Genomic DNA, 22,274 nt, shown 5'->3' on the forward strand with positions numbered 1-22,274 from the left:
AGCATTAGTGCTTGAGGTATTAACATAGGATGATCTACTGATGGGATGAACCTATGGCTCCACAGAGCAAGGAAAGCACAGAAACATACACCTGTGCACATGGCTGTGATGGAATTGTTGGATTATGTTTAGGAAGATGTAACTTCAGGAGAAATAGGTACTGAAACAGCTGTTAAAACTGCAGCAAGTGTGAAGAAATATAACCATATGTATGTTACAGATTTGGAATAGAGCTCTATTATAAATAATTATCTATTCATACATACACACACACACATATATATATTTAAATGCTATGCATAGACTATAAATATCTTCCAGCATTCTCTTATTACAAACAGTAACTTAAGAAGCCTTGAGGGCACGCTATATTGACCCCTGGTGCATGCACCATCAGTTCTCATAAGCTGCCAGTTTCTGCCTCCTAGTCACTCTCTCCAGCTGGGAGTGACAGAGCACAAAGGTGACGGCACTCTGTTGCAGCATTACAGGAAATGGGTTAACCTAAAATCCTGCTGAGTACTCACTGCAATGCAGCACAAGTTGCAGGGTCTCTGACCCTTCTTTTTTTGCACTCTGTGTCATGTTACTGCTTTCACAAGAGATGTACTGAAAAGAGCAGTAAAATGGTTTGCAACTGGTTTTGCCAAACTCTTCCTCTGTCTGTATGAGATTGTGAGATGAGATCAGTCTTAGAGAGTTAAAAATATTCTTGAAATGTAAAGAAGACCTAGACATTTGGAATCCAGAAGGATCTTTTGCATTTAAAATACTGCTGTTATATATACGTATATATATGCGCATATATATGTATTTGTTATTTTGAAATAGAACTCAAAGCACACTTCAACTACTTCCTCACAGAGCAATTAGTGGTAACCCTTCACCCAATTTGCCTTTTTGAGATGAGATTATTACAACAGAAGGACAGAAAATAGACAGGCAATTATTTTATGAGTTTAAAAGCATGAACACTGAAGGTTCAGGTATTCTTAGTCACAGCATACTTCATTTCAGCACACAGTTTGCTCTACAGCTGCATTGTTTTGGTGTAAAGAACCCACAGCGACCATGAAATAAGATGCTGAACTCAAATGAACCCCCCAGAGTAACCACACTGGAGGTTAAACAATGGCATGGAATTAAACACTACTGTCAGTAATAAAAAACTCAACTCTAACTCTCAGCCTGTTACACTACTTACAATCCTGTAAAGTTGTTCGATGAAATCTGTAGGTGTTTTATGTTTTATATGGACAAGGCAGGGCCGTTCTGTACTGAGGATAGTTTTATATCTAAAATTAAACTGCTGTTGGCAAAGACGTGAAAATAGTAAATGAAGAGACAATTTCCTGGGTGCACTGCTGTACTAAATCTTTGTAAGAGGAGTTCTGCATGCAGGCATTTTTCCCCAGCTGGAGGATTAAAATGCATAGGTTCAACTTACTTATCAGAAAAAAAGAAATCAATTGCCATTTCAACAACTTTGTCTAATTAGTTTGTTCTCTTATGTATTTTAAGTGAGGAAGAGCCTTCAAATTGACCATGAATAAGGAATTGCTGTTTACAAAAGTTCAAATTGTAATTGAAAGGTTTTCTAGTGCCTTTGCATTAATAAGTATGCCCAGAAGGTTGTACATCAGGAAAACTTGGCATTTCATTTCATTCATGAGCTTAATAAGCACTGACATTTCATATTGGAAATGGACACATTTTACAAGTCCACTGACATATAGCTCTGTATATGAAAGTTAAAGCATAACACTTTATATGGAGATATTTGTAACTGAGCTGGTTGAAGAAAAAACAAAAGAAAAGTATGCAGTTAAAAGACTGATTCACAATCAGGGTAAAAAATCTCCATATGGACAGCCCTGCGGATGTACATATTAGGTGGAATGGTACAGCAAGGAGCTGAATTCTAATTTAGATATTTTCTGCATGCTTGAAATGCCACAAATTCCCAGGATGCAGGAGTGTTATATGCAAATAAATAAGTAGAGTACTGAATTTGAGTTTGATGTCTTCTATTTTTAGCTGGGGCTCAGATAAGATGAGGATTAGGAGTACAACAGGGGAAGGGGATCATTAACCTACCAGGTCACAGAATTAATGACTAATTTTGTCTTTTTAATTTTTAGGGTTCTCATTCTGTCTATATGAAGCCTCCAGAAGCCAGTTATTGTGTTCATTGAAAACAGAACTCCCTTTCCTCTGTCTTCAGTGAACCCCAATGAAGACGTGAACATTGCCTGAGGCTGCTGTGGCTATCATCTCTCGTAAGTCATACAGTATTAAAGTTCAGCAACATTGGCTAACATATAAAATCATAAAATTATATCTTAAATAAGATGCTGTGCTAAACTGACGTCTGAACTTGTATGGTATTTGCATCAATGAATTAAATAGAGAAGCAAAACTGAGAAGCAGTGAATTTGCAGATACAAACATGCTTTTAACAAAGTGGAGTCAAATCTGAATAAAAAACATCTTGCTTAAAACTGTAGCTTCAGGTGCATTAAAAGTTCTTATTCCAGTTGGTGATGGCTGTACAGTTAAATTCAAAAACAGTATTTCATGAATTTTAAATAAGAAGTTATGTGAAAAAAATATAAATCTTTGCAAATCAGAAAACAAAGAAGCAGCCATCTAAATGCCACGCATACTCCTCCATGCCTCTGATATGATTTTGGAGCTCTTTCAATTAAGATCCTGAAGCAGAAGTACTATTTTCTATTTATTTTACTTTAGAATGACTAGAAACATATTCTGATGCTGTCTATCCTTCAGAATTGAAAGTATCCTCTAAATACCTCTTCAGTTCCTGTGTTTTTCACTACCGTGTGATAAAAAAAATGGAAGAACAAATTTTTGTAGGTCATGGGACCATCAGGCAAGTTTATTAGTTTGCAAAATGCTATAAAGAGCATAGAGGGCTCATGAGATACATTCAAGTAATGCGTTGACCCAAGGACCTAAAAACAGAGAAGAAAAAACGTAAAATTAGAAAGTGAAATCTGAGATTATCTTAAAATCTTGTCATCAAATGAGCACTTCTAGACTTAGGAAGAAAAATCAAAGCACTGAATACCTTTTTTTTCATACTATGGGTAATTGATTTTGAATGATACAGTGGAATGAAGGTCGCAGTGAGGACTATCTTATTCCTCTGGTGCACCTTGGATATAGGTACTGTGATTTTTTATCATAGTTTTGCTATGGAACAAGTAAGAGAGAGATGGAAGGTGTCTAACTGAGAAGATCCTGCTGGTTTTATTTTAAATATGTGCTTCAATTTTAGTGATATGGATAAGGATTTTGGAGCAGATGCTTCAGGGATGACTGAGTCTTATTAAGGGTCCCTGTAGTTTGTGCATCTCAACATAACCAGAGCACTGTTCTTTGGGAGTTTCAATGTCTATAAGCAATAAGTAGTTGTTACCAGTTGCTGTGGTATACTAATCCATATACTCCCTAGGACTCTTCAGAATATCTGTAATACTCTGAGTATGCGATTATAACTTAATCATGAATATATGACGAACTTCTTTTTAAGCCTGTCATATCTTAACATGTCTGCTGAAATTTTTGCAGTCAGCCTCATCTTCAATATACACGTTACTTTTTTTGATGTTTTTAATGCTTGAGAGGATTACACTGCTAGACCTACCTGTTCACTCTTCCAAGCATCAGGCTAAAGCAGCACCTTTGCAGAAAGCATTCTTGGCACATCTGAAGTTACAAGTGAAATGGCACCAAGACAATCTGGTGAGGGAGAGTGTGGAAAAAAGTCTGTCAGTTTAATGTCAAAGAAAACACAAGGAAAAACAGAAAATCATGGAAGGAAAAGAGAAGAGTTCTTACCTTGTATAAACAGCCATGTGAATTCCAGTACCCAGAATATCTGGAGATGTTCTTGCAAGAAGTAATGGCATTTTCATCTTCATGACAATGTTGGTTATGCCAAATAGAGAGCTGTGCAAACCATAGATGGCCCGCAGGCAGCTGGGAATGAACCAGAGGCAGAAAGAATCCCCAGACATCCAGAAAACTGAGTTTTTCTAGAGGTTGCTATGAAATAGCAGTGAGAGAGAGGGAGCGTATGACTGAATTAACTGCTGGGCAGGAGGAGGAAATCAAAGGATGTCTCACAACAAGGCTGCATAAAATGTGAGAGCAGTTACTAAAAGGAACACATCTCTTATCAGATACACATACAGTTATGATGCAACCATCTACACAATGTGGTTTTTTCCCTCACAGGAAAAACACTGTGATACACTCTGCAGAGTCATCTTCACTGAAGGTGTTTCTTGAGGATGATTCAGCTTGATGACCTCAAGATGTACAAGAACAACAAAATAGCTGAAGTATTTTAGCATTTGTTTCATTTTCTCCTATATTTCTGTAATGACATCTCCAGAAATAGTGCTTCTTCCATGATAGTTAGAGCTTGTAGATAACCATTTACCAGGATTATGTGAACACTAAGTGCCTACTGTCAAAACAAATACAATGTAAAATTCTTCATACTGTTTAGGAGCAAAAGTATTTCACTTCTGTTGCAGACTTCACAAATGCCTTTATCTGTTATTACATTTACTTGCAGTTTCTTACTATCGGAGTTTTCTTGGATTTTGAAATAACAACATTTCTAACACTCCTTTCTGAATGATCATATTGTGTTAGGTAAACTCATGGGAAGACTGGAAAGAAAGGGAGAAGAAATATAGCCATAAAGAAAGAGAGATGAGTTGATTCCAGAGAGAAAAAATACAAATAAGAGTTCTAGAAGACGTTGAGCAGGTATCTCAGTAGAAAAGAGCAGTTTTGTTGACACTATCTGTAAATACAGAATGAAAACTCAGATTTTGAAGGTGCCTCAGCAAAGAAAACCCTTTTTATAATTACTTAAAGTTTAAACCCCATAGCTAGGTAATTGAGAACTTTCCAGTTAGAGGCCTGGACAGTTGTACCAATGTTAATTCTCTTGGTGTTATTAGAGAATCTCAAAATAAAATTTGAAATTCAAACTTCAGGCTTTCTTGAAAGGTAGCTTTGTATTTTCCCAGTAATTCTGGGCTGCTTCAATGGCTTCAGTAATTACCATCGCTGTCTGGTGAAAAAAAGTCTCTCTAATTCTCACTGGTCTGCCTTTTACTGCCCATGGACATCATAATCACCCCAAAACTGTGTAATATCACATGGAGGAAGCCTCACATCTTCTAGCTCATTCTTCCCTCTGTCTGCCCACTCCTGACAAATCTCATCTTACATGGCTTAAAAACAGCTCTCAATGATTTAATTCCTTCTTGCTTTTATTCTCCCTTCCCTAGACCTTGTATGGAGAGCTTTGTGTGTGTGGGTTTGCAGATCTTCCTGGAAGCTATGAAATATTTTTATATTCACTTGCTCAGAAACTTCAGGTGGACACAGTGAAAGTGGCTGGAGTGGATTTCAGCCATTCAGTGCTGAGGACCCTGTAGTAATGTGTTGTCTCCAGTTTTGTGCAGGTAATAACTAATGCAATTAAGTCCATCTGGGAAACATAAAACTGAGACACAAGAAAGAATAACAGATTAAGTTATTTTTGCAAGCCATCTCCTTCTTTCATGATGAATGTGAGTAAATTTAAAGTTATATTAAGTTCTGAATGTCCAACTTTTGTACTGTAGTCCAGGAAAATGGCTGGGAATGCATGCAATAGAATTGCAGGCTGTCCAGCCTCATGCAGAATGATTTAAGTAGTTCCTGCTCTTTCACAACAGTTTCAAGGTTGATATGAAACACTCTCAAATGAAACCAGGCACAAAATGGAGAAAAGCCTGTACCTGCTAGTCATGAATTTTACTTGCAGTATTACAGTTAATATCACCAGTACTATTGACTTTAATAAAAATTATATAATAAAAATTGTTCTGATTTTCCATATATACTTTTCCTGTTAAATATGCAATATCCAGGAAAAATGTAAAAACATGATGCTGTGCACAGTACTGACTAGAAGCTAAAAAAAAGAGTATGCACTACTAAGTGTTTTAGTAACTCTTTCTGAAAGTGGTGATTAAAAGGTTCATTCCAAACCTGCACTCACAGAACTCAGAAGTTGTAAGTTTTAAGTGAAAAATTAAATGCCCTAAGTACAGACAGTAATAGCTTTAGGTAGTGAGTTCCATCTGCACGATATTTCCTAAAATGTTCTGACATTTGCCTCATGGCATTGATAGTCACTAAACTATGCAATGCAATGTCTATGAGGATGGTTTGGAATCATAGCATCAAGCTTTGACCTGAAACCTTTATAAGAGCTGAGTGAAGGATGGTCCTGCACTGCCACTGGGGAATAGCCAAACAAGCACTAACCTTGGAGCCAGAGGGAGGTTCATCTCTTCCTCCCATCCAGTGAAAAGCACTCAGGCAGTAACTAAAAACATTGCAATAAACAAGCTGTTTACAATTTTTGAAGGAAAAAAAGACCTAGGATCCTCAGCATGTACTGCTCTGCGTTTCTGGTGGTGAAACAGTCCTAACTGCTTCTCTCTAGTCACTGGAAGATGTTAGACTAAAATGCTTTTCAGCTATCTAGCAAAATGCACAACAAACATGCTTTATGTTAAGGCCCTGATCCCATGAGTGAACAGAATGAAAGTTTGTAGGTCTTCTCCCTGCTATACTGTTAGCAGCAGCATTGTAAGACTTCTCGGTACACACCAAAATTGATACTTTCAACACTTTTCATCACAAACTTTCAGGACCATTTCACAGTTGATTCTTATAAGAAATGTTTTTTCTAATCTTTAAGTTGCTCTGCCAATCATAGACTATTTGCTTTTCTTTCACTTCAAAACTCTTTGTATAAAGGCAAATCTTTGACTCAGTACTGTAATAAACCTGTACATGAAATGATGAAGGATTGTGCTTGCTCATGGCATGCAATATGTCACAAAAGAATGCATCCAATGTTCTGCATGTGTGAGAACATGCTTTTCCAGTAGAAGGTAATCCTGTGCAGTTTGTACAACAGAACTATAATTCTTAAAAGGGTAAGAGCAGCTAACTCTACCAGAGAAACTACCAGGTGCAGCAACGTGACCATACACAACACTTGGGCTCTTCCCTGCCTCAAGTGGCAGCTTTTATATTCTTAACCATGTATACATTTTCTGATTCATTATCTGGTTTTTCCTTATACCTCTGAGTGCCATTAAAAACCCTACTGAATGAAAAAGACTGAATAAACAAATATGGAAAATAGTAATTTTTAAGAAGTATTAACATTCTTCAGATCTGCAGAAGTGTAGACTTTTCTGATGCACAGTACTCCTTGCTTGGAAAATATTATTTCTTGATATTCTTGTGGCTATCACCCAGACCTGCCTATAGAAGCCATAGTAATTTACGTTCTGTTTTCAACTCTGTAATACGTCTTGTTTGTGTTTGCTGGTATTGCCTTTATTTATTTGTTTTTCCCAATATGTCTTTTTGCTCTGTCAATTTGAAATTCTACCACAATACACAGTACAAATCCTGCCTTTTTGCCTTATGCTTTACCATTTGCAGTTTCTTTTATGTTTGCTTTTTTTTGTTTGTTTCAGAAATGCAAAGTATAATTTTCTCAGCGATGGCATATAAATATTTGTGTTAACACTGAAATTGAAAAGATAAAAGAGTATTTGTTGTATCTACATGTGACCATATGTTTAATAACAACATTTCTCCTACTCTTTCTTGTGAAAAGGTAGATTGCATCTTACCTTGTCCAGACAGGCTGTCTAGATCAGGTTCCTTGAAAGGTGGTTCTGTTATTCCAACCAGTTCTTTCTTTGTCTCAGCTTCAATACTCTCATCTGTAGCTTGAAGGAAAGTAGGTAGGGTAAAGCTACCTGTGGTGTTAACTGCCAGTGTGACAACCTGTTCTGTTGGAGTCTCATCAATATCAGTGATTAAGTCGTTGATATCTGATTCATCTGATGGAGGAGGCAGGTAGGAATCCTCTGGCTTTGGAGGGCTGTCCGGGCTAACCAGAGCATTGAAAGGCACTGTGAATCTTTGGTAATCAGTAGTGACAGCTTCTGTGTCTGGAGATTTGACGTGAGGTGGTTCTCTGGAGGGTTTGGTTGGGAACACAGGTTCAGATGTAATAAAATTACTATCAAAATCTTCAGGTTCACCAATCTCTCTGCTTAGAACTGGAATTCCGGTTGTAAATTCAACAAAGATATCTCCAGTTTGGTCCACTGTTGCTGGGCTAGGATAAACCAGTGGGAGTTCCACGCTTATGGTGTCATCCTAAGAAAGGATTTCAGAGGGAAGTGGATTTTAAAGGTAGTTTTCATTATTGTGTTTAACTTTCATTCCTCAAACAACCAATAATCTTTAGTCATGGGAACCTAATGCGGCATAAGGTCATGGGCTATGCCAGAGTTCTGACATATGCATGTGATCCCAATCACATTACCTGGTGTTTAAATGCAGTCAAAGATGACCTTTACTACCCTTGTCAATTGTTCTCCTCTCATTGAGATGCTCTACTGAACTGGTGAGCAGTTGTTTACTATTAATGAAAACTGGAAAATGCAATCAAGTGGCAATATTCACCTGCAAATGCTTTAAACCATGTATCTCCTTGCATTATACCACCACAACACTCATCATGATAGCATTTATAAAAGGCAGATACGTATTTCTGCAAAAGAGCACTTTTGTGTATATTTACAAGCACCTTCAGTGTTCAAGGTCAATTCTCATGAAGAAGTAAATTAATAAAAGAGATGGAATTAACTCACCAAATCAGGGCCTGCCAGAGGAATAGTGACCATGCCTTGGATATCATTATCAAAATCGCTTGATGGTTTCATAGGTTCTGGAAAAAAAAAAAAAGAAAGAAAGAAAACAAACAATATTTCATCAATAGTACACTGAAAACTGTTCAAACAAAGAAAAAAACATTAAAACTCTTCTCCATTAAAAAGATGATTTTTAAAAATTAATGTTAAGAACAGAGAGGTATAAATTTCAAATTAAAATGGTGATTATGAAGAAAGCAGAAGATTTATATGCATTATTCTTTGTATTCTTTATTTAGTATGAATAGGGCAGGGCTGCAGAGAGCTGAACTGGGCATAGCTGGATGAATGATTAAAATCTCTGAACCACTCAGTTTAACTCACATGGGTTATGATGATTCATCACATTGTGCTGTTCATTAAGCCTAAATTCTTTTCAGTTTTACCAGGAGTCCATGCCATTGTTACTCTCAGGGTTTTGGCTTTAGCGCTGCTTGAACTGTTTCAGAGGAGCTCTTTAAGCATGCATACATGCATGTTGCTTTTCTAAAACTGCTTATTAAACACAGCTAGAGGGAAAAGTTGATTAAAAATAGACACTATTTAAGTATTCTATGTGCACGAAAATTTGTCTTGGCATCTTTAGTCTATATTAAAATATGATATTTGAATACTACAAAAAGTATTAACTCATCTACACACTTTCTGCTACCTGTAAATGAAATGTAACTGTGATATGGTCTGTGTTTGAACATCATTTTGACGAGTATACATTTGAGCAACACTTTAATATTATTTCCCTGATTTTAACCCACTTCCCCAAAACTAGGGCTTTGCTAGTTTTGAAAAAATTACTATTGGACTATAAGGGGATATTTATTAGCTGTGGTACTGGACTTGATGCAGCCCTTCAGATAGGGCTACTCTCACCTATATTGACACTCTAAATTTGTATTCCTCTTCTTTTAAATCTTAAGCTTGTATTCCTCTCTGCCCTTTAAGATGAATGTCCCTGTCTGTTTTTATAGTGGGAAGTTATAGGGCTTGCTTACAGTAGAGGCTTAGCTTTTAGAAAGCTAAACTTAGGTTAGAGAAACCCCTCACTTTTTATCTTACTGAAGACAGGTGATTGTCCATACTGGGAATTCAGAATGATTTAATGAATATTCAAGCTATTTTTTATTTTTTCTTCTTTGGTTTGCCCTAGCATGCAAAATATCAAGAGTTTCTAAACAAATTAAAACAGACCCTCCAATATGATTGGGAGTTAGACTACATAAACACAGAGCTGTATTTTGTTACAAACTTAAACTTTGATCTGTGCATCCTTTAAATACTGTGCAACACTTAAGTGACCGAGATACACTGAATGAAAATAATCTTGAACAGAGCAAAGGATGCTGTACCGAAACTCCACCTATTTGCAAGGGCAAGTTTACAACTTGTGCCCAGTATTGGCCTGCCTACTGACCATCAGTAAACCGAAGTGTCCCAAGGTCCACTGGCAGGGACCTGTCTTCATGGAGTGCTGTGGCAACCAGCTGCTGAAGGTCTGTCACTGTGAGTTTGCTTGCTGATATTTCTCTCTCGTCCTTTGCAGAAAGTGGAGCTTTTTCATTTTCAACCTTATTTGATCCAATAGTTGAGATATCATCTGCGGTGCTTTTGATTTCTGAGCCATCTCTCTCAAAATTTACCATGTATCGTGCTATAGTGCTGCTTGACCTGCAAAGGGAAGTTGCAAAAGAGTTCAGTGCAGCAAAATCAGTTACTGCCTGAAGGCTGATCTTACAAAGAAGCAAACAAAAAATTCATGCAACTACAACATATTCTCTTCTGTAGAAATAACACAGATATACTGCTTTCTTATGACACTGTAATCTTCAAATTACTTTTACTATGCCTAAGCCTTTCCTCCTTCTGTTTATACTTTTAAATTAAACTTCCAATATTGAATAAAATTATAAAAATATTCTAACATAATCCAGTTTATGACTCAGAGACCTATGGAGCTGGTAATATCTCTAGATACAGTTGATCATAGATTTAAACAATTGTAAATGCATGCTGGCAGTTACAGGAAGCAATAACCACTTGCTAATTACATAGGAATGTATTAAAAGGGATTAAAAAGTTCATAAAACTGCAGATAAGCAAAAATCCTATCACATCTGGGGCAATTTTGGGGGGATGAAATAAGTCAGGAAAATTAGCTTATTTGGCAAGCAAATCATATTTCACTATGGAAGACAGCTTTTCAAAATTCAAATGAGTAGATATAGCTTCTTACTCACTTAACAGAAGATATATGACTTTTCATAAACTGTAAATTCACATTATTAACATGAAAAATTACAACTAAAATATTTGTTGTTTGCTATAATATCAAATTCTCAGAGAGAAAGGAAGTAAGCCCTATCTACTTTGTGTTATGTATTCATTTTATGTGATGTTGCAAGAATCCAGAAAAAGAAGTAGAAATTTCTTCCATTTAAACTAGGTGTAAAAGAGAAATTCTAGGATCTGCCATACAAATTATTCCCCAGCAGCACTTCTAAGCAAAAGAAGACAAATAGGTGATAGTATTACCCGTCAATAACTCCCTGTATTTTATTAAGCTAGTAGCTGGTCTCTTTGACATTCTATCTGCCATGATAACAGAGGTAACCAAACAAATCCTATATACTTACTGAAGATAACATTTGTATGGAAACACAGCAAGGAAAGAGATGATCAAAACTGAAAATTTTATATAGAGTTTCTTTCTTTCTAACTTTCTTTCTTTCTAACTTTCTTTCTAACTTTCTTTCTTTCTAACTTTCTTTCTTTCTAACTTTCTTTCTTTCTAACTTTCTTTCTTTCTAACTTTCTTTCTTTCTAACTTTATGACTGATATTTTGCCATCTGAATGTACATTTTATTATGTCTGACCATTTGTTTTCCCTGAGTGACATCCTGACATGCTTGATTGTATGAACCTTGCAGATGAAAGTGAAAGCTATCCCTGCTACTTTACGTCACAGCTTCTATACTTGTACAGAATACAAATCTATTTACTTGGTCATATCAAGATAAATACTATTCATTGATTTATCTAAATTCAAACTTCATTAGGAATTAGAAACAAATTACCCATCTTTCTCCTTCTTCTGTCTTCATCACAGAAAAAAAGGGTACCATGAAGAATTGTGAAAGAAAAAGAAACAGTTATATATACTGATAAATCAATCAGTTGTACATCAAAAATATGTTCTGACAATTTATCTTTTATGCATTACCTATGATTTTTATTTCTGTGTGAAAATGACAGCCCGCTCTCCAGCATTACTCTTTTTCCCTTCAAAATTGTGGAAATTGTCATGTTTTGAGTGGAAAAATAGGAATTTTACTTTACCTTGATAGTCTGAAATATTTGAAATAGCTTTCCTGTTTTTCACTACCACTGGTGCAACTTGAGCATTGCCGATCATTCCTTTACAGTGGTAGTGAACACCTCTGACAGTAGAAGCAACTATTGTTGTGGCTGCACATGACACCTACTCAGATCCTAGTCAGAGGGGTAATGATCTATTAATCACTTTGAAGGGCATGCCTATATTGACCTTCTTCTTGTTGTATTCTTTGATGAATTCTCTGGTGCGTCTCTAATGCTGTCTTTTCATATTGCCTTGTGGGAGATTCTGCTAATAAATGTAGCGATATGGTCAAAGGAGAATGGATAGCAACTCATCTAAGGCCTATTTTTTGTGGACCTAGCTAGCTAAGTCACTAGATGATGGGCAGTTCTGGTCATTCACATTGATGAATGTACCTAATTATCAGCTACAGAGAGCTAAGAATGCAATACTAAACAGAAGTAGATTAAAGATCTCATAGATCGCAACTGAAAGAGATCACTTAATGTAAGTTTTATCTGTAAGGAGCTATTGCAGACTGCTATGGTTATGCAGTAGCCAGCTTTTTTTTTCTTCTTACTTTAATTATCAAAATGTTATGCAAGTCATTTTCACTTGTTTATTTCTTTCAGTCCTATTTACCAGCAATTTTGTGAGCAAAAAGTTAGGAGAAAGTGTATTTTTTAAAAAAATGCATTGTGATATGAATGTTCTTCAAAATCTGTTAAATATTACAAGAAGAGTTGAACGTTCCTAATGCTGTACCATAAGCCCACACATTTCTGTCTCTTCCTTCTCTTTCTTCGCTTTCAATTTTATGTTATTTACTGCTGTTAGCAATTTGGTTTTCCCTTGGCTCTTCATATATTTTTGTCTACTGAAGCACAACAATTGAAGTTTTTGAAAGGAACGGTATATTGTCTATTGAAAAAAGAATACTGCAGTCTGTATCAGCAGTAAACATAGAAAGAAGCTAACACTGACAGAATTGGCAAGACAGAACAGGAATCTAATCAAAAGAATTGTTTGACATACCTGGGAGAAACCTATTTGAAAATTTTGTTTGTGAACATGTGTCCACCTGCAACTTTCTTTCCAAAGCACCTACACTTAGATCATGAAGAGCACAAGATCTACACACAAAAGTGTAGCCATCTAAATCGTCTTGCTTTTAACTCTCCTTGTCGTTTAAGAAATTCTTCAATGCAATGTTGCTAGCAAAGAAATCATTTCAAAACATTTATTTTATTCACCTGCAATAAGATTTCTCAGAGAATGAAAGCTACTCCTTAATAATTTGAAAGCTCACTTAGGATGTATTTGCACTTCTCTCCATATTGTTACTGTATTGTTCCTGGGCAATTATTTTCTATTTATAGCAACACACGTTCCACTATGAATAGGTCTCTTCATGTAAAGGAAAGAAGAGAGAATAGAATCCAAATAGCCAATAGAAAAATTACCCCCGTTTTCTTACTTACTTAAATCCTAATACGTGGATTTCTTTAAATCCTGGAAGTTTCTCAAATATTTTTTGCATCTATAGAAAAACATAACCTCATTAATTCAGTGTGACTTCTACTGCTAAAAAGCAAAACCACAAGTTGAATGCCTAGAGTATATTTTTCATGTTTCAGGAAGAGTTTTAGGAAACACCACTTGAAGAGAAATTAAAAAACCTTTTGAGGAACTAGCTACTTTAATTTCAGCATATTGTTTAAAAAGTACATGAACTAGTGTGGAGATCTTTCCTCTTCCTTAGCTGTATATTTCCATTTAAACCCTGTACAAATTTAAAACTCATTCATTCTTCTGTGAGCCTTTGTCAGAAATGGTAGGGAGTGAGCAGTCAGACCCACAGGTACTTCTAAGGTAAGTTGAAAGAAGAAGATTAAGTTATTATCACAATAATATCAAATATCAGCTACACAATATCAGTATAGATGTCTTTTTTGTTGTTGTTTCAGCAAGCAGAAGATAAGTGAATATCCAGCACAGAAAATTGGTTATTGTCTACATGCCCTTTGCACATTGTTCACAAGAGGGCAGTAGGAAAGGCATGGAGGTAACTACTTCATTTCATGCTTGGTCTAACGTAGTAAAAATGATGCAGAAGCAATAATTATGTAATTATGTAAGTAATAATATTGCCTTCATGATTTTTTTTGGATGAAAGTGCATGCTACTGGACTACAAATCATTATTTTGTCAACATTTCTTGTCAAGAACAGCTATGGACACTATAAAGTGATTAGATAAAATTTCACAACGATGGAAAATAGCTTATAAATCAAGAAACTTTGCATTTTTTCCCTTCTGTAAGAACTTCCTCATATTCTACTTATTCTATGCTATAGGAATATTTTAAAATTGATTAAATGAAAGTCATATTGCTGACTTGCACCATTACGTGTGTAACAATGTATGCAGGCAGTTCTGTTTGAGGATAATACTGGATATTTCCAGAGTATCCAATTTTTGTTGGTTCTGCCAACATTTTCTTCACTATTTTTCTGTGCACACCTGAAACTGAACCAGGATAGTGAAATAGCTTGTACTGAGGAAATGCCATGAGACTGACGAGAAGGCTCATTTAATTTTACTAAGCAAGGCTTTGGGGAACATCATCATTAACTGCTAACTCTAAAAACGGTAGCTGAACATTACGTTATCATTATTAATTATATGAAGACACTGCAGATGTTCCATTTCTTACAGAAATTATGGTAATGCACAACAAAAATGACTTTAAGTCCCTTGAAAAATAGTTCAGATCACAGTAGCTAATTACTTTTAACATTTATATTACATTTTTCATTATGTTTATTACAGAAATTAAATTATGATGAAGTAATATTGTCCATGAATTCCTGATTAATTCCAAATGGTATTCCTAAAGTTACAGTGGGAGCAACATTCTCCTCATCAGTTATCTGAGGGTTTACTGATGAACAAGATGATTGCTTGTTAGCTTGACAGCTGGACAGACAGCCTAAGCAATGCAAAAAGATGGTTATACCTGAAGGAAAACTGAAGGTCTTGAGACAATAGAAATTACTTCATTTAACTGAGAATGGTTTATTCTAGTTCTTTTTCATGGTGGTGGTAGCTTCATGTTATAAATCTAGACATTTTATAAAACCACGATTTCAATATTCACTAAGCCTCCTTACCTGTTGCTGAAATTTGGCAGCTAATTGTTGATACTGTGGGGAGTTGGGGTCACTAAGTTCAGCTGTGTACTCCTGATCAGTGAGAGTAACACTGAATTCAACCATTTGCTCTGCAGGCAGTTCTGGGACTGTATTTGTTCCTAGCTCCTGAAAGAGAAGAGAGAAAAAAAAAAAAAAAAAGAGAGAGGAACAAAGGCGAGTGATTATTGTTTTCCCTCTACACTTCAATATTTAAGAGGTTGATGGGTCCCTTTTTAAACCCATCCCCCAAATCCTTTCTGAATCATCCTACAAATAGTGACAGCTTCCATCCACTTGGTTTTATTCTTCTGCCTTTGCAAACAAGTTTTTATTACTTTCACTTGAGAGCTACCTTTTCTATTCATAAAAGAAGATGATGAAGTAGATCAAGCCATATTTTTGCAGAGTTCCCAGTTCTTGTTTCCAATGTCATTAAAGTGGTATGGCTTTACTTGCCACCTTGGAGAACAGTTCTTGACCTCAAGGAGAGGAACGAGTAAATGTTAAAAGCTGGTTGGTATCCTTTTCTAAGAGTACATTGGTTAACAAGAACAAGACTGCCAATCTGTCTCATAATATTTCAGTTTATCAGGAGCGGGAGGCCAAGGGATGAGGCTGAACTCTTCTCTGCACTGTATGTCGACAGGACATGAGGAAATTGCCACAGGCTGATGCATAGGAAGTTCTGTACAAATGTGTGTGGGAACTATGAGAGTGATGGAGCCCTGGCACAGCTGCACAGAGAGCTGGAGGAGTCTCCTTTTTGGGAGATGTTCCAGACCCGCCTGGACGCCTACCTGTGCAACCTGGGCTAGGGAGCTGCTTTGGTAGGGGGTTGAATTTGATCTCTAGTGGTCCAGCCGCGACAATTCTATGATTCTGTGATGTTCACTCATATTTAATTTCCCAATGATAAAGTAGAATTGGCCCTACCTGTGTTAGACCTTTTCTGTGCAGATGACTTTACTGCTATTAAAAGTACTCTTATTTATTTATTCCCAATGCTGTTAAGTTTTGGTCTCTGCTTAGTAAATTTTCCCTTCCACAATGTTAATTTCCAAAAGCTAATTAGCTTTCTGGCTGGCTTGCTGGCCACTGTGGGTGCATTCAGAAAGATTTCCTAACTCATCCTAAGTATAGTACAATTTAATGTAGAGGCCAAGGGGTATGTATTGTTCCTTACTCACAAACAGACTAGAGCTTTAAATTCAAATTAATCTTGGATATTAGTATACATTTCTTCTCCAAAAGAGTGGTCAGGTGCTGGAATGGACTGCCCAGGGAAGTGGTCGAGTCACTGTCCCTGGAATGTGTAGATGTTCTAAGGGACATGGTTTAGTGGGAAAATAGTAGTAATAGGTAAATGACTGGGCTAGATGATCTTGGAGTTCTTTCCCAGAGTTGGTGATTCTATGATTCTATAATTCAAAGTCTTGGAGCAAGTGCCTAAGGAAGTGATACAAAGATGTCACTCAGGCAAATTTACTGCATTCATTGCATATATATGTCTTATTTATACTTATTAGTAACTATATTGTGTTTTCTTTTAACAATTTTTTTTAATATTTGAATTTACTTCAAGGATAATTCTACTCAGATCCAGGCTTTTTATATCTTGTTTTAAAACCACAAAGAGAGCAAGGTGATGATCAAAGTGAATCTGGTTCAGAAGAACAGAAAACATCATCCCAAATCCCACAGAGAGAGGGGATTTCCATTTCTGCTGTAGAGCAGGCTGGCAGAAGGCCAATCTCCCAGACAGTACATCTCAAACTTCTCCAAAAAGAAGACAATTTTAAAACCATTTCTTCTTCATATTTGTTTCCGCTCTTTCCATCCAACAGCTGTTACAGGTTGTAGTTGAAACTTTTAAGATGATTTTATTTCCCTAGGTCCTGAGGATGCAATAGTTTCGGACAGCACAAAAATAAATAAATAAATAAATTTGTTTATATGGAATTATCCTGGTGTAATTCCTGTGCCAGAGCAGAGGAGTTTGCAGGGGAGAGGTAGTGAAGTGTGTCGATTTCCTGTGGTGTGATGGGTGAAGTTTCAGATAACATTTCCATCCTGATGTCAAGACCATGTGTTCACTGAAGTAGGATAGGGTGGCATAAGTCTCTGTTTACATTCAGAACATGCCAACAAAAAAAAACAAAACAGAGAGGATTTCCAAGGTGTTGCTGTAGAAGGGGAAAATCTTATGAAAGATAAAGAAGCAAGGTGTGGTCTCCTGCTGAGGACTCCTCGTCAGCAGGGCCCATCCAGCAAGGAGAGGGCTCAATCTGCCTCCAGAGTGCTTCCAGAAGTTTTAAAATGAAAAGCAAGTATGAAAAATGGTGTAAAATAAGCAACAGGCCTCTGCTTAAAAAGAAAAAAATAAATATTTTTCTTAAAAAGCGGTTGCAATATTTTTCTACTTCCTACTGCACTGCAGAAAACATCAGTCTTGATGTAGAACAGATGCTGACAAACCCCACTAGCAGTAACAATAGTGAGAACTAATGGTTTATAAACACTAAGCATTTAAAAGGCTTCCTGCTTTTATCTGTCCCTCTTTCTTTTTCTGCTAGTTTTGCAAAGTTCAAAAAGAAGAGGTGAATTAAAAGGCTGGATAGGAAAACAGGCTGAGAGTCTTGATCTCACCTTCACAGGAGTCTTCGTCTCGTTGACAATTTCATTGAGGAGTGTTCCGTTAGGTACCAGTGTGTATGTAGAAAGGGATGCACTCGGGGGACCTGGCAGGGTTTCAAATAAAATCATGAGAGCAGTTTGTGCATTAGGATGGACAAAAATCTTCCCCTTTCTCTATTGGTCAGTTTGCTAAGAGTTCTTTGCCAGTATTATGGTCACTTTTCCTTAGGAGTCAATTTAAATTAACAAGAGGTTTTAACAGCTTTATAGCTGGAGGCAAAGGTACCATGCTAGAAGTCACAATCAATGAATCTGTTCTATTCAGCCCTCATAGAAATATATGTGCAAGATGTTTCCTCCTTGAACCACATGCTCATATTTACAGATTTTTATCATTTCATAGATTTCTGTCATTTTAAAGAACTCTAGCGTGCAGCACTGTTGGTATATCTAAATGGAGCAATTACTCAAATTAATGTCTTGGCTTCACTGTGAATTTCTGGCAGAAATAATATCAATTTTCTTCTGATTGATTGTTATGGCTAACAAAATGCAGCAGCAGATGCTCTAGATGTTTTATAATTGAAAAAAAATGTGCTCTACTCACTACAGGTGAAACTAGCAAAATATAGTTTATAAGATGCATTTAAAGGCATTGAAACAGACATGAAATGCTACATTTGCATAGCAGACACGCTGTAGAAAAAATAAGAACCACTTCTTATAAAGTATATTGCTAAACCTCTTCTGTTGTACTTGACTGAACTTGTCCTTCTACAGCATTCTTTCAATTATGGCCTTCTAAGATCACTGTTTTTAGCAATTGAATTTGATGGGCAGGTACAGAGCAAGCAGATTTGACATTACCTGTAGAAACAGAAGGAACATCTTCCGGCTTTTTGCCACCTGTTTTGTCTGTGGATATTTCATCTTTCCTACCAATCAGACAGAAATGGATGATTTAATTGTCAGCATTCTTACTAGCAAAGGTGAAGGTGTAATGAAATGTAGAAGTGACCTCCACATTAAATGTAGCTAAATGAATGAAGTAGTGAAATATTTGACAACATGGTTAATCTGGTCAATGCAACAGTTGATCCTGTTTTATATTCAGCAGTTTATACAAATGCTTGCCTCCTTTCCTCGTCTTCAATCTTCTTACAGTGAACCAAAATATCTACCAGATTATATTTCTCCTTCCAGTCTTGTAAATCTGATCATGAGTTTTCATGAGTAATTTTTTTCTGAGCAATCATAAAAAGTGTCACATAGATGAACACAGTGCAGATTCTTCTTTATCTATCCTCTGAGACACTGAATAATTGACCACTGACAATAATATGAACAAGGTATTGTGAATTGTCTAAACTGTTTCTTAGATAAGATTCTTTTGAGTCTCACAGTGAGACTTTTCTTTCATATAAGTTGAGGTGAAGAATTTCATTTCTTTTGGGTTGTAAAGAAAGTGGAAAAAAATAAAAAAAAATAGAATGAAAGTGAAAAGCCCAATCATGGAAACTGACAAGGATACATAGAGCTCTTTAACATTTGTATAGAAATGGCTACCATTAAAGCAGAATATACAAGTGGAATATGCAAGAAAACTAAGACCTAAGGGCACTGCAAATGTGTAGTATGACATTAACTGAGACAAGAAGCTTGTATAATAGTAAAGATGGTGGAGCTGTGTTTTTAAACAGGACCAGCCTAGGTGTTCGATAAATAATGAGTATGGACAGCTTCTAACTTACCACAGTCTATGTAATCCTATGTGGTGAGAAATAAATTGTTTGTTTTCATAAGGTCAGATAATTTGAGATATCTCTCTGTTTGATTTCTTACAGAAGTTATATAACTTTTCTCCAAACCACATAGTAGTAATAGTGAAGTTCAACAATGCGCAATCACAGCTACCTGCCTTTCCATCTAATATATGAGTGATTTCTTAGATCTTACTTCACCTTCTGAATTGTGCCTAGAGAAAACCACACTGTTTACACAGTGTATGAGAACTGCAGTCACTTCACTTACTGCCTTCCTGCTGTTGTTTGCACTAGTCTGAGTGAAATCTCCCTTTAGACTTCCAGCAAAGTTTAATTAAGTCCTACATTATTAAAAATACATTTAATAGACAGAAGAATACTCAAAGCTCCCATGTCATAATCAGTAAAGATACATGAGAGCTCTTTATTCTTGAGACAGTACAACATATGAATGGAAAATATTATTTACTACCTCTGAAAATCTAAGAATATTTGAAGGAAAAATAATACATTCATCAGTAACAGTGGACAGTGATATTTTTGGCTGTACTATAGTACTGACACATGAGAGGGAGCTCAATATTGTAACTAATCCTGCCATCTCAGACGTCTGATTATTGCCAGGAGCTTTACCCTTTTCCAATGGAGTTATCAGAGAAAAGCACTGTATTCATTTATAATACCATGCCATGTAAAAATACAGACAAAAGATAAAGTAAAAGCACAGAATTTTTAAACTATTTATCCCGTAGCCTCCCAGATAGATAAACTTATTTTCAGGTCCCTCACTTGCCTTTTAAAAATTGTAGGAATTGTGTGTAATCTTTTGTCGTGTTCCCCATCAATGCTAGTCTAATATATGGCTATGACTTTGACAGGGATTCATGCCTATACTAGCCTAAGAAGACATCCTTTGATGTTTCTAAGTTAAACAAACAACATGGGTATTTACCTGCCTTAATTATTTGTGATATAATTACTGAGTTCTATAACACAAAGCATACACATCTCTCACAGCACATGCTAAATACATCGCAGCACAACCCACGTAATGTGCTCACATCCACACACATCTATGCATCATCTTCTTCAATAAAGGCAGTAACATTAAGTGGTGAGATTTTAATTGTGCTACTTACCTTTCCTGGAAGGTTCTATGTTTTACTCGCTGTGGAAAGATTAAGAAAAACAGCATTTTACTGGTGGGCGTATCCAACCATTGAAAAGAAGTCTGCTAGCCCCTTTGTTTACTGTACTTTCATGATTTTCTTTGAGTACATGCCCCCTCCTCATCCTGAACAATACTTTGCCCTTCTATAAGCAGATGGGGAGTGACTTGGAAGTCTCCCTCAGTTTTTAAATAAACATTGGTAATCCTTACCCGTTGAATTATTTCCAAGTGCTCTTGGGAATTGCTGAAGTTTTTGCCAATGTCGAATATGCAGAAGGTTTCCCTCTGGCAGGCAGTAACCCAGTTCTGATATTCAGAAGTATCGGGAATCCGATCCAGAAAAATACGGAAGGCTTCCCACACAGCTTCCTGGCAGACTGAGTAAGAAGAAAGGGGCTAGGGATGGATGTTTTGTACCAAAAAGTAAAGTGAAAGTCTTTTAAAGTGATTCGTGATATGTACATTTTACTGTACTTGGTAAATAAATCCATCTTGGTATTTCTAGGTCTTTTAAGTATTTTTAAGTTGTCAGACATTTGCCCTGATGCTGAGGGATTCTTTTTCTCTCAGTTAAGGACTGTTATTTCCCTCATTTTAAGTAACAAATTAATTTGGCCCAATATCATCAGCATGAATACAGGGCAAACACAAAGCACACTTTGTTAACCTCAAAGATACATGCACTGGATGTTCTAGGAAACAGGGAAGTAGATAAATAACATCTAGCAGTCTTCATTCTGGAATAATAAAAATTTTAACTGTATACAGAGGTTTCATACATACCTAGGCTCAGAGCAATTTAAACAGAAAGCATATAAGATTTTAATATTGGCCATATATGTAAGAAAATGTTAAATTGTGTTTTTTTTTTTTTTTCTAATGCAGTACACTGCAATGATTTTCTTATATTATAAATTTCTGATGTAGTCAGCGTTTTTGAAGTCATAAGGACTTTCTGTAGCATACACACACTTTTATGTTTCTTTAAGGACCTCTGGAAAAATAGAACAACTTAGTATAGGTAAAATTCCTTTGGAAAGAACTTTCCTTCTATACAACAGTACATGCTTATGTTTAATATCAAAAATCTCCTCTGAGGTGATGAATTATCCAGTTAAATGCCAGGTTGCCTCAAAGGATACTAGCAGGGATTGTGGCTGTGAGGAGAATGGTAGCATTATACATCATTTGGGAAAATCAAAGTGAACACAAAGAAAATAAGATAGTGGAAGAGGTTTGGAAAGGATTGTATATATGGCTTTAAAGAATTTCATTTACTGGATGTTAACTGATTTGCTACTCAAGAGTACAAAACATAACAGTGGAGGCTA

General features: G+C 36.1%; 1 protein-coding gene across 1 annotated transcript in view; it reads right to left on the minus strand.

Moving 5' to 3' along the window:
• The window catches only part of IMPG1 (interphotoreceptor matrix proteoglycan 1), a 46,074-nt gene that overhangs the window by 8,913 nt on the left and 14,887 nt on the right, over positions 1 to 22,274 (minus strand). The window contains exons 3-12 of the mRNA XM_065730923.1: positions 21,154 to 21,320; positions 20,912 to 20,940; positions 18,877 to 18,944; positions 18,022 to 18,113; positions 15,355 to 15,501; positions 13,663 to 13,721; positions 11,919 to 11,939; positions 10,258 to 10,511; positions 8,787 to 8,863; positions 7,755 to 8,289 (exon numbers count right to left, since the gene is read on the minus strand). Coding sequence (XP_065586995.1) covers positions 7,755 to 8,289; positions 8,787 to 8,863; positions 10,258 to 10,511; positions 11,919 to 11,939; positions 13,663 to 13,721; positions 15,355 to 15,501; positions 18,022 to 18,113; positions 18,877 to 18,944; positions 20,912 to 20,940; positions 21,154 to 21,320 — 1,449 coding nt within the window. The remainder of the gene's footprint in view (positions 1 to 7,754; positions 8,290 to 8,786; positions 8,864 to 10,257; positions 10,512 to 11,918; positions 11,940 to 13,662; positions 13,722 to 15,354; positions 15,502 to 18,021; positions 18,114 to 18,876; positions 18,945 to 20,911; positions 20,941 to 21,153; positions 21,321 to 22,274) is intronic.

This window comes from Cyrtonyx montezumae, unplaced genomic scaffold, assembly GCF_038088225.1.
Source record: "Cyrtonyx montezumae isolate F1298 unplaced genomic scaffold, pur_monq_1.0 scaffold_13, whole genome shotgun sequence".
Taxonomy (NCBI): domain Eukaryota; kingdom Metazoa; phylum Chordata; class Aves; order Galliformes; family Odontophoridae; genus Cyrtonyx; species Cyrtonyx montezumae.